At 32.6% G+C, this 14,010-nt stretch overlaps 1 protein-coding gene across 1 annotated transcript; it reads right to left on the bottom strand.

Annotated features, from left to right (window-relative positions):
- Positions 1-598: 598 nt before the first annotated feature.
- Positions 599-9,494, bottom strand: LOC110721179 (cationic amino acid transporter 4, vacuolar-like). Its single transcript, XM_021900314.1, has 14 exons — positions 8,832-9,494; positions 5,658-5,859; positions 5,425-5,509; positions 4,865-4,999; positions 4,632-4,750; positions 4,446-4,542; positions 4,086-4,258; positions 3,906-3,972; positions 3,187-3,345; positions 2,832-3,090; positions 2,423-2,534; positions 1,464-1,576; positions 1,222-1,297; positions 599-1,108 (listed from the first exon to the last, which is right to left on the bottom strand). The coding sequence occupies exons 1-14, from the start codon at positions 8,980-8,982 to the stop codon at positions 1,096-1,098; spliced, it is 1,761 nt and encodes a 586-aa protein (XP_021756006.1). The 5' UTR covers positions 8,983-9,494; the 3' UTR covers positions 599-1,095.
- Between the last annotated feature and the right edge of the window lie 4,516 nt (positions 9,495-14,010).

Below are 14,010 nucleotides of genomic sequence, written 5' to 3'. Positions count from 1 at the left end.
ATTGATTCATATATAAAAAGTCATACGACATCTATAAAGATATTTAAATCTAATGCCTTCAAAAAAAAAATTATCTAATACATACATGAAAATTGAATAAAATAAGAGCTTCCTTTCAGCAAAGCTACGATTGTTGTTGCAATCGTACATTATGCATACCCTCTTTCATATCGTTGTGATTTACAACCTTCTTCGACGAGGGGTCTATCGATTTGTTGTAGTCGTGAAGTCTGATTCAACTGATTACAATCGAAGTATTAATCTCTTTCTCAATCTCGCACAAATCTTTACCCATGAAACAACTTCTAGCATACTGAACTCAAAAAATAAAAACAAAACTCGAACAGAACCCACCATAGGAGTACTTACTATACTCAAACCCACCATAGGGGTACTTAATAAAGTGAAAGGGTCAAAAATAGGCAAATTTTCGAAGAAATTTGACTATTTCCGGCCTATGTAATACTTTTAAAAAAAAAAAAACTCTAGAGAGAAAAATTATAGAGGAAACACCTATAAACGAGTGATATATCTAATTTAAAACTTCAATATTTTCACATTTCCACTCAAAATTGTTCAAAAAATAAATTAATGAATAAATATAATAATAAAATCTATGTCCAATGTCAAATAAAATGTTTTCAATTCGGATAAAGCACTACATTGTATACCTATTGTCTTGTTGAACATGGTTTCCCTATAATGGTTTCTTGAATGGGGTGTTGTTTTGACTCAGAACACCCTTGGTAACAACTTCTGTATACTTTGACTGTACAAGTTGATATACATTATTGGCTTATTGCCTATGATTTTTCCAAATATATATGCACATGATAGCAACAAATCGACAGGCAGTGGTTCTCCCAAGTCCCATCCCAGCAACAATGAAATGAAATTCACCAGAGAAGTTCAGGAAAGGGACAGAGTGGCCACTGGCCAATAGACAGGATGAAACTAATAATACTTTGATTAGGGGGAGTATATATCTTCTGTACGAGTAATGGGCACATATGATGCTTCCAACAGTAAGCTGTGTGTTCGGCCATAGAAGAGGTAAACTAAAGCTCCTAGAAGCAGCCATACTGAAACACGAATCTAAGTCCCAATGCTGCCAAAAGTGAAATCAAAGTCAGTTCCCTTGTAAGCATCTGAAGGAAAATAATGATGATTTTCCATAACTAAGCTACACTATGAACATCAGATTATTAAGAAGATACTCACCCAAGATTTATAAGAAGGTACATATTCAAAAGCATACAGGCAGCTGGCAGGTATGGAACAAATGGGCATATAAAGCCTGAAGACAGGAAATAGAAAAAAAGAACTTACAAATGTCAGATGATTAAAAAAAAAAAAGAGAGAGAGAGAAAAAGGTCATGAAAAGATCAAGCTCTAAAGTTCAATCTTAATATTGCTAGGCCTTGCAGAGTCAGAGATGACGTGATAGGACATTTCTAGTTTACCTCCTGTGTGTCCGAATACGCCTGCTGCATCATCTTGACCAATGAATACAAGGCCAGTTGTCCCAGCCAAAAATATAGCACCACCAATTCCACAGAGTATGATGCAAGAGGAGCTGGCAGTACATAAACAAAGAATTACATCACAGATAAGATGATAAACCATGTGGCATAAGAACGATCCTTCACCATAACACAGAACTGCTAAACCATAATTAGCTCTCATTATAAGTACATGACACAATTTAGCTCCTTTACCATTCCTAATATTAACAGAAAATAGTAAAGAGAGCTCTACATTGCTACATTTAAACTTTAAGACTAAGATCAATAAATTGAAAAGAGCAGCTTGAATATAACACCATAGATTCAGTAATTCATTTTAAGAACTAGTAGAGTAGGATAGCATCAGCCATCAATTTCAGCTTGTGAATGGCCAAAGAAATTGCTATATTAATCTTCTTGTTTGCTATTATGTAGAAAAAAAAAAAAAAAAAAAAAAAAAAGGGTTCAATGTAAAATAAAATAGAACAAAAGTCGAAAGTGAATGGAGAAAAAGTTTATAAAAGTGATGATTTGGAAATAGAAAAAGTTAAATTTAACGGAAAGAGAAGCAAACTTTTACGAAGTATTCATAGGGAAAACAAGAAGATTAAAATTTAAAATGGGACATCCTAAAACTGAAAACAAGAAGATAGTATTGAAAATGAATAGGTATTAAAGAAAAAGGTTTTATGATGACAATAGATGCAAGATGAAAGACAAAATTTCTTTGTATGCAGGAGCTACACAAAATTACATATCCATTTTTTGGACAGCCAAGTTGATTACTCTCTGTCCTTGCCTCTTTTATACGGAGTATTACTTAACAAGACATACTAGAAAGCATCTTAAATACTAGCTTAAATGGCACATGCTTCCCCATCAATTCAAAAAAATAATTCAATTTGAAGACAAAATACCTGGGAGGGAATGCTTCTGAAGCCGAAGATGTAAACACAATGACACCTATGCAAATAATAGTTACCAACCATGCAGCCAACTGTCGTCTTCTCTGCCCCTTTTGGTTGTCTTCTTGTACAATAAATTCAAAATATCTTTAGGAAGAATGTGGAAGGGAATAAAAGGTCAAAACATGCCTGAAAGGCTTTCAAATGGATTCTTATTTTTTGGTTTTTCTCCTAACTAGCACTAATGGAGAAACAGATCATACAAAATGTGTTGCTCTTTGTGCTCAAGGTGTCAGGAAAGGCACCTCAAAAAGCAAGCACTGAAGTAAAGGGGAAAGAAAGAACTTGACTTGGAAAGCAAACTCAAGTAAAACTGAGCAATACACTTTGAAATCATTGCCTCCTGTAGTATTGTTATTACCTAAATTTGTTTCTTGGTCAACAGATGCTCCATGACATGGGTCTCTGTTCAGAATTAAGCCTCGACAATCATCCCCCGATGAAATAAAAGGATCTTTAACAACTGCCTCATCAGCTCCCTGCATATTCTGACCATGGCCACCTGAAGAAGAAGATTCTCCAGCAGATGGTAGGGGATGTACTTCAATTGGTGGAATATATCTGATCACTAGTACTGATAATGCAACTGAAGTAAATGCGAGCAATGTACCCACACTGACCTGCATTTAAAAATCAGCATGTGCTTATGTGCCCAAATTATAATCCACCACAGGAAGCATTCACCATCTTTAAATTGCCTAGTAATGTAAACATACCATTCCAGCCAATTCATCCACGTCCATACAGAATGCAATTACAGCAGCAAGAATACCAACAGCAATTGTTCCCTTCACCGGAACTTGGGTCCGTTTATCAATAACAGAAAAGAAGGATGGTAACAAGCCATCTCTAGCCATGGCCATCAGAATTCGAGACTGGACAGATAAGCACAGTAACTAATTAGCATAGTAAAGATAATTCTGCTTTACTTAAGAGTCATTTCGAGAAATGACCCTGACATCTAAGCAACTTCCTTAAGTTGTCCATTAAATTAGATAGAAAATTGTAACATTGAACTAGATAGAAAATTTATTTCAAGACATAAAAGTTATCCATTGAACTAGATAGAAATTTTGACATCATTTATAACTATTTGCCGCTTAAAGTTCCACCGCCTTCTCTCACGATCATCTTCTTCAATATCTCCTCATCTTTCATTTAATCCCACCTTCCTCTCTTCTCAGCTACCAACACCACTACCACCACCCACAAAATTCCCTTTGGCTCCGGAACAGACATGTCAAACAGTCCAGTCAAGTCAGGTTGTGTAAGCTTATAGTCAGGTTTTTTACTGGTTGGAGCACTTCAATTTCAATTGGTAATTGCATGACAAATTGACCTTAACCAATTTTTTCTTCTATTATAAATGGTTATACTTTAAAAAATCTTTAGAAGGTTATCGAAACAAAAGACTTAGTTGTAATCAAATGCATACCTGAGGAAGAAGAGACCCCATCAATGATGCAAGCAGGGCCATAACTGCTCCAGTTGTCACTATTAAACTGCACTTGACAACCAAAAAAATAAACCAAGTGAATAACCATTCACAGTTATTATTCTCAGGGTATTATATATCAATGTCATAACATAGACAACAAAGGGATATAAAACTTACGCTGCCCATTCTACGCCATACACAGAGAATGCAGATGAAATCGGGGTGTCCTTATCCAAATCATAATAAGGAACTAGACCGACAATAATAAAAGAAAGAATCATATAAAGTACACAACTCAAGAATAACGAGATCCCTATTCCCAAGGGTAAGTCTTTCTTCGGATTTTTAACCTGCACCACCAATATCCAAGGAATTCAAAAAATAATAATAATAATACAATATATTAAAAAAAACAACGGTCAAACATAGCCTGTTGAACAAATCAAAAGGTGTAATTTCAGCCTACCGCTTTTCACATACTTGGATCCTCTACATTCAAATCAAAAGTATTTAAAAATTAGGAGTACTATTTATTACCTCCTCGGCAGTGGCAGTAACCGAATCAAACCCAATATATGAAAAGAATACAGTTGCAGATCCGCCAAGCACTCCGTTTATACCAAAAGGTAAGTATCTGAATCAGACAAAGAACTCAAAATTATCAACTGATTTGATTATTAAATTACATTTTTGTAATAGCATTCACATAAGGAAGCTACTAACCCACTCGAAAGTTCATATCCCACCCATCCATTCATGAAGGCGAGGTACCCACCAGCCACAATAACAAAAAGTAATGCGCAAACATTTATAGATGTAACAATTGTCTGAGCCAAGGTACTCTGGAACCAAAAAAAAAAAACACACTATTACTGAGATATTAATGATCCTTAATTTTGGGTTCTACAAGAAAATTAGACAAAGCTGCTGCTTCTCTGAAATAGATTTACACATACTTCCTTTATTCCAGTGCACAAGAGTATTGTGGCTATGATGACCAAGGCTGCAGCACACGGATCAACTACAATGCCAAATATTGTATGACGCGCAAGGAATACCGGCAGATTACCCTCTCCTCCAAAATATAAGGCCTGAAACCACAGCAAAATCTAGTATAAGAAGGCAGCAGTATGCTTTCTACATCTGGTGGAAGCAAGTCATCCAGTGGTCTTATTTATTCTCCCAATATGTAGAAAATAAAAGTCTATGGATCCAATATTAATTTAAGAAGCATATTTCTTCAACTTATTCCCATCAATCCATAATTAATTAAATTGTTGATATGAGACCCTAGATGTTCTAGCACTGCAATCAGTACATATGCCAAATGATAGCATTTTCTGAATTTCTGCAGGTTCTAACTCCTTGGATCTTGGAATATGACTGGATGTGTCAGTGACTAATAACCTAAATAATTTACTATTAAAATGGAAACAATGCTTGTTCAGTGGCAACAATGCAAACCAACATAAATTGGACATAATTCACATAAACATGAAGAAAAACAATACAGTACCAAATTTGGGGATACACCACGAGCAACAACTGAAGCACCAATGGCATACTCCAGCGTTAGACCCCAACCAATTATCCATGCAACACTGCAATCAATTATGAAATACACCAGTTGACAGTCATATGTAGAAAAATTCATAGCAAGATCTAACACATTTAAAAGCAAGGGTTCATCAAAAAGCACATAAATAAAGCATCTCAGACATTATTATTATCAGAAAAACAATGACTTACCCTTCCCCAATACATATGTATGAATAATGGTAAGCACTTCCAGCTGAAGGGCAACGGCAGGAAAGCTCTGTGTAGCAAATTGCAGACAAGGCAGCCGCAACTCCAGCTATCAAGAAAGCAATAGGAAGGGCAGGGCCTGTCTGTTCTCTTGCAACAGTTCCAATAAGGATATAAACCCCAGCACCAATAGTGGTTCCAACACCTGCAGCACATACAAATTAAATGTAAATCAGAATCTAAGAATTTAAATTACTACTGAATACTACACACACACACACACACACACACACACAGAAAGAGAGAGAGAGAGAGATGTGAAGATAAATATGCAGATATCGCTATGTTACTCATACACTTCACTTTACCTCAAATATTCATGTTGGATCCTAAACATTCAGAAATGGGTAGGACACTTACACCCTTCATTTTGGACCCTAATCATAAAACGTTTCCACAAAAAGCCGAGTTGGACATGGGTACTTGAGTTCTGGCAACTTAGCAGATGAACAAACCTCTTGTTATCATAGTCTAAAAAGACATCTTAGTGTCTCTTTTGTTGGTGATATATTTTGGAAGAAAACTTCATCTAATAATGGAAATATGAGTAGAAGAGAGCTCTAAACAAAGGAACTCACCACTAGTTAACAACATTATCAGCTATAGCTAGCCATGGGCTAGTTCATATAGGATTGGCCATAGTTCAGACTGGAATTTGCCAAAATTTCCCCAATAAATGGGCACATCATGGATAAGGCATTGGGGCAGACTAGTCCTGGCCAAAAATTAACTGGCTGTGGACCTTGTTTATGCCAGGCATGCATATTAGCTTCTTCAGTAAAACAGATTTACATTTGTAATCGAGTTTAGCAAGGCAAGGTCTATCGTGCATTGATCTGGTTCAGGCTGAAAAAATTGACCTTACACCTGCGAACCACCGCACCTAAGACTGAAGTCACTGAACTTTTGTCATATCTAACCTGATTCAGTATCAGGCCTAATTTACTAATTTAGACAGGATGGATGAGCCAGTCAAGAATTTCTAGCTTCTTTTGGAAAACAGTTAATTTGAAAATCTGCTTCAACTAAGCGCGGCCTATTGTGCATTGGTCTTATTCACACTGAATTATCAACCTCGAGCCTGTGAAACACCGCACCTATTTCATATCTAAGAATGAACTAGTGCTTCAACTAAGAATGAACCTGTTCCATCTAAGCCGATTCAGTTCCAAGCTTAATTCTGAGCCAGTCACAAAATTTATAGCTTCTTCTGAAAATAGACCCGCTTTAAAAACATGATATAACTAGTCAAGACCTATTGTGCATTGGTCTGGCTCAGGTCGAAAATATTGACCTAGAGCCTGAGAACTACCACACCTAAGACTGATCCTACGCCATACCTAAGCTATTCAGTACCAGGCCTAATCTAGACAGAATTTAAAGAGCCAGTCATGAATCTGTCCTTTGGCTTAACTCTTTACACCAACATTATGCTATTGCTTTTCTCAACAGGATACAATTTGTGGCATAATTAGGGATGTTGAATGAACTTAGCCTCTCCATTTGATCTTGATCCATAACTAATCGACCATCCATTACTTTATAATAAGAGAGAAGCATATTTCACAAGCAATCTTGATCTGGTCTAGTATAAATCAGGAAAAGAAAAGGAAAGAAAATAAATAAATAAATAAAACCCTAAATTGTTTGGCTCCATTTAAATGAGAGTGGAACTCAATGCTCAAAAAGATGTAAATAATACATCTTTAAGGAATTAGCTAGGCTTTAGTGCTTAGTAGCACAGGAGTCATTCACTTCAACTCCCTCCTTAGCTTTCAAAGTCCAAGTAATTGTTCTTTCCTGAATCATTCTTGCAGATATAAGTTGCATAGACACTTTGCTTGGTTCGTACATAAACCTTGTAGAACAAATTAAGGTCAAATACACACACTAACATGTAACAAATACTCCGTTCCTAAAAGAGCAAAAGAAGTAGGAACCGACACTCTTAAGTAAGCAGATTACCACGTTACGATGGAACATGGTACACATTAAAGTTCAAGTTCCAGGGAAAAAAAGCATTCATACAATGTAGCTTTGGTTTAGCATGGAACTTGCACTTCCAAAGTTCCACACAAGTATACAGCCAAACATCACTCTCAATAATTACAATTTTTTCAGGTAGCTTTTGTATTTCCTTAAATATAGAACTACGTACAGAAAGTGAAGGGTTGGAAGAAAAAGAGTAATAAACTCATCTTATATCAATCAAGTCACATATACATATATACATTTATTATACTCCATATATACGTATATTTGACACTTGACAGATGAATAAGTGCTGCAGATGCAAGACTCAGAAGCCCAACCACTGGTTGTTTGAGACAAGGCAGGCTGACTTTCCTGGCCTAATAGCACTTGTACTTGGGACTCGGCTTGAACCATATTCATTAAGACAGAAGCTGGATGATAGGCATGAAAGAACATGCAGGACAAGACAACAAACTGGAGACTGGAACAGCTAGACTTACAGTCTTTTTGGCTAAAACAACCAATATGGAGAACCTACCTAGCAAATTTTTATTAAGTTACCAAAAAAATTGAAAATTAATAAATAAATCCTGGCAACTAGTGCTAAGAAAATCCAATCTTCGCATGATGTTTAAAACTGAGAACAATCTAATTTCAATAAATTCCTTCATCTAATTTCTATTTTTCGCCCATGGATACTTTACAAATATATTCGTTCAAAACCCAAGTTGTTTATCAAATTATCAGCAAACCGAGAAACCCGAGTTCTAAGATGTGACATAACATCATATTTCAGATAATAATTAGTGGATTCAGTCTTCAAGCTAATCCAGCATGAACAAATTTCTTCAAAATTAGTAGCAATTTTGCATTCCTTCTAACATTCAAAAATTCAAAAATTCCAATCTTTAAATAATTCTCAAACACAAATGATTCCACTTTGCCTATAACATTAATTAATGCCAATCTATAAAAAAAATTCGAACATAAATGATTTGACTTTGCCTATAACATTGATACTGAAACAGCACAGTAACATAAGCATGGCATTAACATCATATCACAAATTCACAATAAACAAAAAATGATTAATTTAAACATGACTAAAAACAAAATTCAAAAGTAAAGAAAGGAAAAATATACCAATTCCAACAAGATCAAGAACATTTAATCTCTTGGCTAATTGTTGATGACCATGATTTATGTTGAGATTTTCAGAGTCCACTTGCTTTCGTCTTCTTAAACCTCTGAAACCCATAAAACATTGTCCTCCATATTCATTCATAACACCCATCAATTAAAAAACACAAAATTTAAAGCCACAAATTTGATTGTTTCACGTTCCCCAAATTGCGTTTATTTTAATTTTTGTTCTTCAAAATATAATTTTCAGAATGAAAATCATGTCCAAGTGAAGAATCCAATTCTGGGTATGGAAACAGAATAAATTTGACAAAATTTACAAATGCAGAGTAAGCTTTTTGTGGGAATTAATTTGTAACAAATACCCATCAACCAATTTGAGATTTAAATTAAGGGACAAGGAAATTTAGAGTGGACCAGATGAATAAATAAAAATAAATAATTAATTAATAAATGGGTTGACTATATGTGTATGTAGGTTATTTGTTCATTGTTGAGTGCTGACGGAAAGAGGTGAGATTGTGAAAATGAGAATCTTGAACGAGATTCAAAAGTCGTAAAGGAAGAGATTCAAAACAGATTAAGGGGTCCCAAACTCCCAAAACACTCAAAGAGGCCTTGAAGTTTTAAAAGTAGAGGTGATCTTTTGTGAATGGAATATTGAATAGAGGTGTCAAAATCAAACTTCCTCCAATTCCATTTGAAACTTACTTGAACAATACACGATTTAGATTTAAATCGTGTGGACACGATAATTTAGCATGATTCAACTTTAAAAATTGATTCAACTCAGCGGATCCAACTTTATTAAACCTAATCCGATCATCCTAATTGACACCTCTAATTTTGAATAACATTCTCGATGGTTATATCTTCATTCTTGTTCAAGTGATATATTTAGAGCAAGTTTAGCCCCAAGTATTAAAACATAGATATGACATCATTTTTTGTGGTCCCCATTGAAAACGATGTCATCAAATTCTTGTTAAGATTCACTAAGACTTACACAAATTTATCACTTTAGCCCTAAAACTTAAATATTTGACATACTACCTCCGTTACAGGTTATGTGCAACGATTTGACATAAAGCAGAGAGGGAAAATGTCTAATCGTTGCACATAACCTGTAACGGAGGTAGTATTATAAGTTAATAAAATAAAAAATAAAAAAAATAAAAAAAAAAGGATTAACCCTTCCCTACCATATAAAAAGTAAGAGATTGCACTTATGAATAGTGCACGGACCTATATGCCCTTCTAAATGTTTATTTACGTTCTTAACCCCGTATGTAATTTCTTACATTTATGTTCTTCCACGTGTACAAATGTAATGAGTGTTGAACTTTTTCTCTCCCTACATTTATGCACTTTTTTTTTTGAAAAAATTATTTATATATATATATATATATATATATATATATATATATATAAAAATTGTTTTTCATCACATGCTATCAAAATAACCATTAAATCTAACGAAACTAAAAGAATTCTTTGATTTTCGTGTCAAAAACATGTTCTTTAATGTTTTTGGGCTCAATTTGGCATTTGAGTTCGATTTGAAGTCAAAATTGACTTACAATTATTGTACATACCTCATTTTGCCTACTAAAAATCCTCGGTTTGCAGACCCATAAAACGAGGCATTTTCGATAATGTTTAGTCAATTATGACCTCAAATGAGGTCCAAAGGACCAAATTGACCCATATAACCTCAAAACAATATGTTTTTGACATGAATATCGAATAATTTTTTAAAAGTTTTTTACCACCAAACTTTTAAATCGTTAAATTTAATACTTAGTAGTTCTTTTGACAGCTAGTGGTGAAAAACAATTTTATATTATAGGTAAGGAAAATTTGCAAATTGCAGCCCTTTAATTTTTTTTATTTTTTTTTTTTTTTTGCAAATTGCAGCCCAAAAGTTCCTATAAATTGTAAATTGCAGCTCAATTCAACTTTTATATCCATTTACATGTCGAAAAATCTTCGGTTAAGGTTTTAGAGGCCATTTTAGCACTTAAGGATCCGAATTAAGCTCGAAATTAGCAAAAAAAACATAAGTACCTCGTTTTGCGTAACAAAATATATCGATTCGTGGGATACTATGAAAAAGAGACACTTATGTTTATTTTTTTGCTAATTCCGAGCTCGATTCGGATCCTTAATGGCCCCTAAAACCTTAATCGAAGAATTTTCGACATGTAAACCAGTGAAAAAGTTGAATTAGGCTGCAATTTACAATTTATACGAACTTTTGTGTTGCAATTTGCAAAAAAAAAAATTAATGGCTACAATTTGCAAAATACGAACTTTAAATGGCTGTAATTTGCAAATTTTCCTGTAGGTAAATTTAAAGTTCGCCTCATCAAAATTAATAAGATGAATCCATTAGATATACGAATTTGAAAGATCTTTCTAATCAACTATTTAAATTGAATGGAAAATGAAATAATAAATTTAAAATGTTCGATATTTATGGGGGTTATAGTTTAATTGCATGACAACTTTATCTACCAGACAAGCAAAATGTTGTTTTTTTATGAAGGTAAAAAAATAACGACTTACACATAATTTTGTTTAAATGATCAGACATTGAGGCCAATGAAATGAATTTGATGATTATAGCAAAATAGATGTATTAGAAAGAAAGGAAACCAAACTGACTGCGCTGAAAAGGGGAAAAAACAAGAAGGAAGTCAAGAAGGAAAAAACCAATGTCATAAAGAGTTTAAACACAACTCAATATATACATCAAGAAAGGGCAAGTCACTCCGCGAGCACCGCGCGCGTTAACTACCCTAGTCCTTATAAAAAGTACAAGATTACTCGTATGAATAGTGTAATGTCAATTATACCCTTTAAAATGTGTATTTACATATATACCCTAATTAATATGTCCAAGGTTTTTTAATGAATAGTGTTTGGACAATTATACCCTCTAAAATATTTAATTATGTACTTATTTTCTCTCATGCATTAATGTTAGTTGTCTTGGACATTTATACCCATAAACAAAGTTGTTTACTTTATTAATTTGTGATTTTAATACCAAGCTGAAAGAGCTTATAGATATGACTAGCTATGCGCGCGCATCGCGCGCGTTAGCTGACCTAGTAAAAATAAAAGTGAAGTGGGTGAAGTGGGTCTCAATCTTAAGTGTTAAGTTGAGTCTTGGAATTGCAAGACTCAACTTGAGACTTACTTGAGATTTTTGAAGAAAAATGGGAAAAGTCTTAAGCATATGTCTTAAGATTCAAATTAATGATGTCAGTCTAAGTCTTAAGACTTGGGGCTAAACTTGCTCTTAAGACAATCATCAATAATCTAATATATATAAATAAAGTACGCATTTTTGTAGAGCATTCGGCGCGCCAAATAAGCAAATGTATTGTTTCGACCAATTATATGATTTATCTAAGAAAATTATCTTTTCTTAGAGATTTAGGTATAAAAAAAACTATGTATCGCACGGGCTTATATCTAGTATCTAGTATATAAAAATAAAGTAATCACCAGAATTATCCTAGAAGTACACGTGTCGCGTCCACATTAAAAAAATTTCTGCCAAAACCTTTTTTACCTTAAAAAAATAATATGATAATTGATAAAAAAAAAATTATATAGATTGAATAATAGAACATAAAAACTTTAAATAAATAAAATATTACATATATACAAAATCTATAAACAAATACAAACTTACAGTAATATGTAAATATAAATTTTTTTTTCTGTAAATATCCAAGCATTGCTTGGGCAAAGAATTAGTACAATACCAAAGTAATCCCCAAGAAAAATCATAGATTACACCACCACATAAAAAATTTTCCCGCCCAAAAGTTTTTTTTTTTTTTTTGTTTGTCATTTTTTTCATTAAAAAAAATAATAATTTCAAGTTAATTTTAAAGTTTGAAATTTAAAAGTAAGGGTTCGTTTGGCATTGTTGTGGTTTTCTTTTTTTGGTTTTTTGTTGTATAAAAGTATATGATATATGTCACATAATGAATCAAAAATTATTTAAACTTATTAAAATCATAATAATTTTGAAAACTGACAACAAAAAAGTGGAAACACCTTTTTCTTGTTTACTGTTTTTGGTTTTTATTTTTCAAAAAACCAAGAAACTAAAAACCAAAAATGATGCCAAACAAGCCCTAAATAACTAAAAGTTAATTTTATCAGGGTAAAAGTTGATAATTTCAATTATTGATGGACTAAGTAATAAATCAACATACAAAATTTATTTCTCTATTATGCAAAAACATAATTCAACTATGTATTAATTAAACAACCCAAGCATAGCTCGGGCATTAACTAGTATTACATTATTATTCATCATTGGAAATTTGGTTGTATAAAAAAGGTTGTGTGAGAATATACAAGATTATCGATCACTATCAAATGATAAAACTATAAATAAATCAACAATTTTTTTTTTAAATAGTACTGTAATTCATAGTATTTGATATAATTACGAAAATGTCATGTAGATCGGGATATTTTTGTTGATTTATTTATAGTTTTTCCACCTATAAACGAATATCAACATGATAAATTGAGACTCCCTCAGTTTATGTGGTGTATAAAAGTAAGTGTTATGAGATTATATATATATATATATATATATATATATATATATATATATATATATATATATATATATATATATATATATATATATATATATATATAAAGTCAGATCCCTCACCCAGGCCACGAGACAACGATACCTAACATTCTAATTTTGCATAAAGTGTCGCACCACGTATGCAACAAATATGGATTATTGTGACACATATGATGCTAAATAAGCAAATTTTAGATAGATTTTGTTAGATAAAAATATTTTTACTAGATTTTTATTATCTATAAACTTATAATATTTCACGTATAGAAAATTAATCATAACTTTCAATAAATATCATATAACTAGATTTTATTTCCATAATAAAATTCGTTTAATATAGTTTTTTAAAAGAATATTCATTTACAATATATTTAATTTATTTTTAAAAATAAATAATAATCAATAAAAATAAGTTTTAATAAGTAAAACTAATTTTTGTTTGATAAAAATAATTTAAGTTCAATAAAAATAATTTAAATTCAACAAAATTAATTTCAAGTCAATAATGACAGAGATATCTACTAGATAAAAGCCCGTGCAATGCACGAA

Source organism: Chenopodium quinoa, unplaced genomic scaffold, assembly GCF_001683475.1.
Source record: "Chenopodium quinoa cultivar QQ74 unplaced genomic scaffold, ASM168347v1, whole genome shotgun sequence".
Taxonomy (NCBI): Eukaryota; Viridiplantae; Streptophyta; class Magnoliopsida; order Caryophyllales; family Amaranthaceae; genus Chenopodium; species Chenopodium quinoa.
This window is presented reverse-complemented; position numbering and strand designations above follow the sequence as displayed.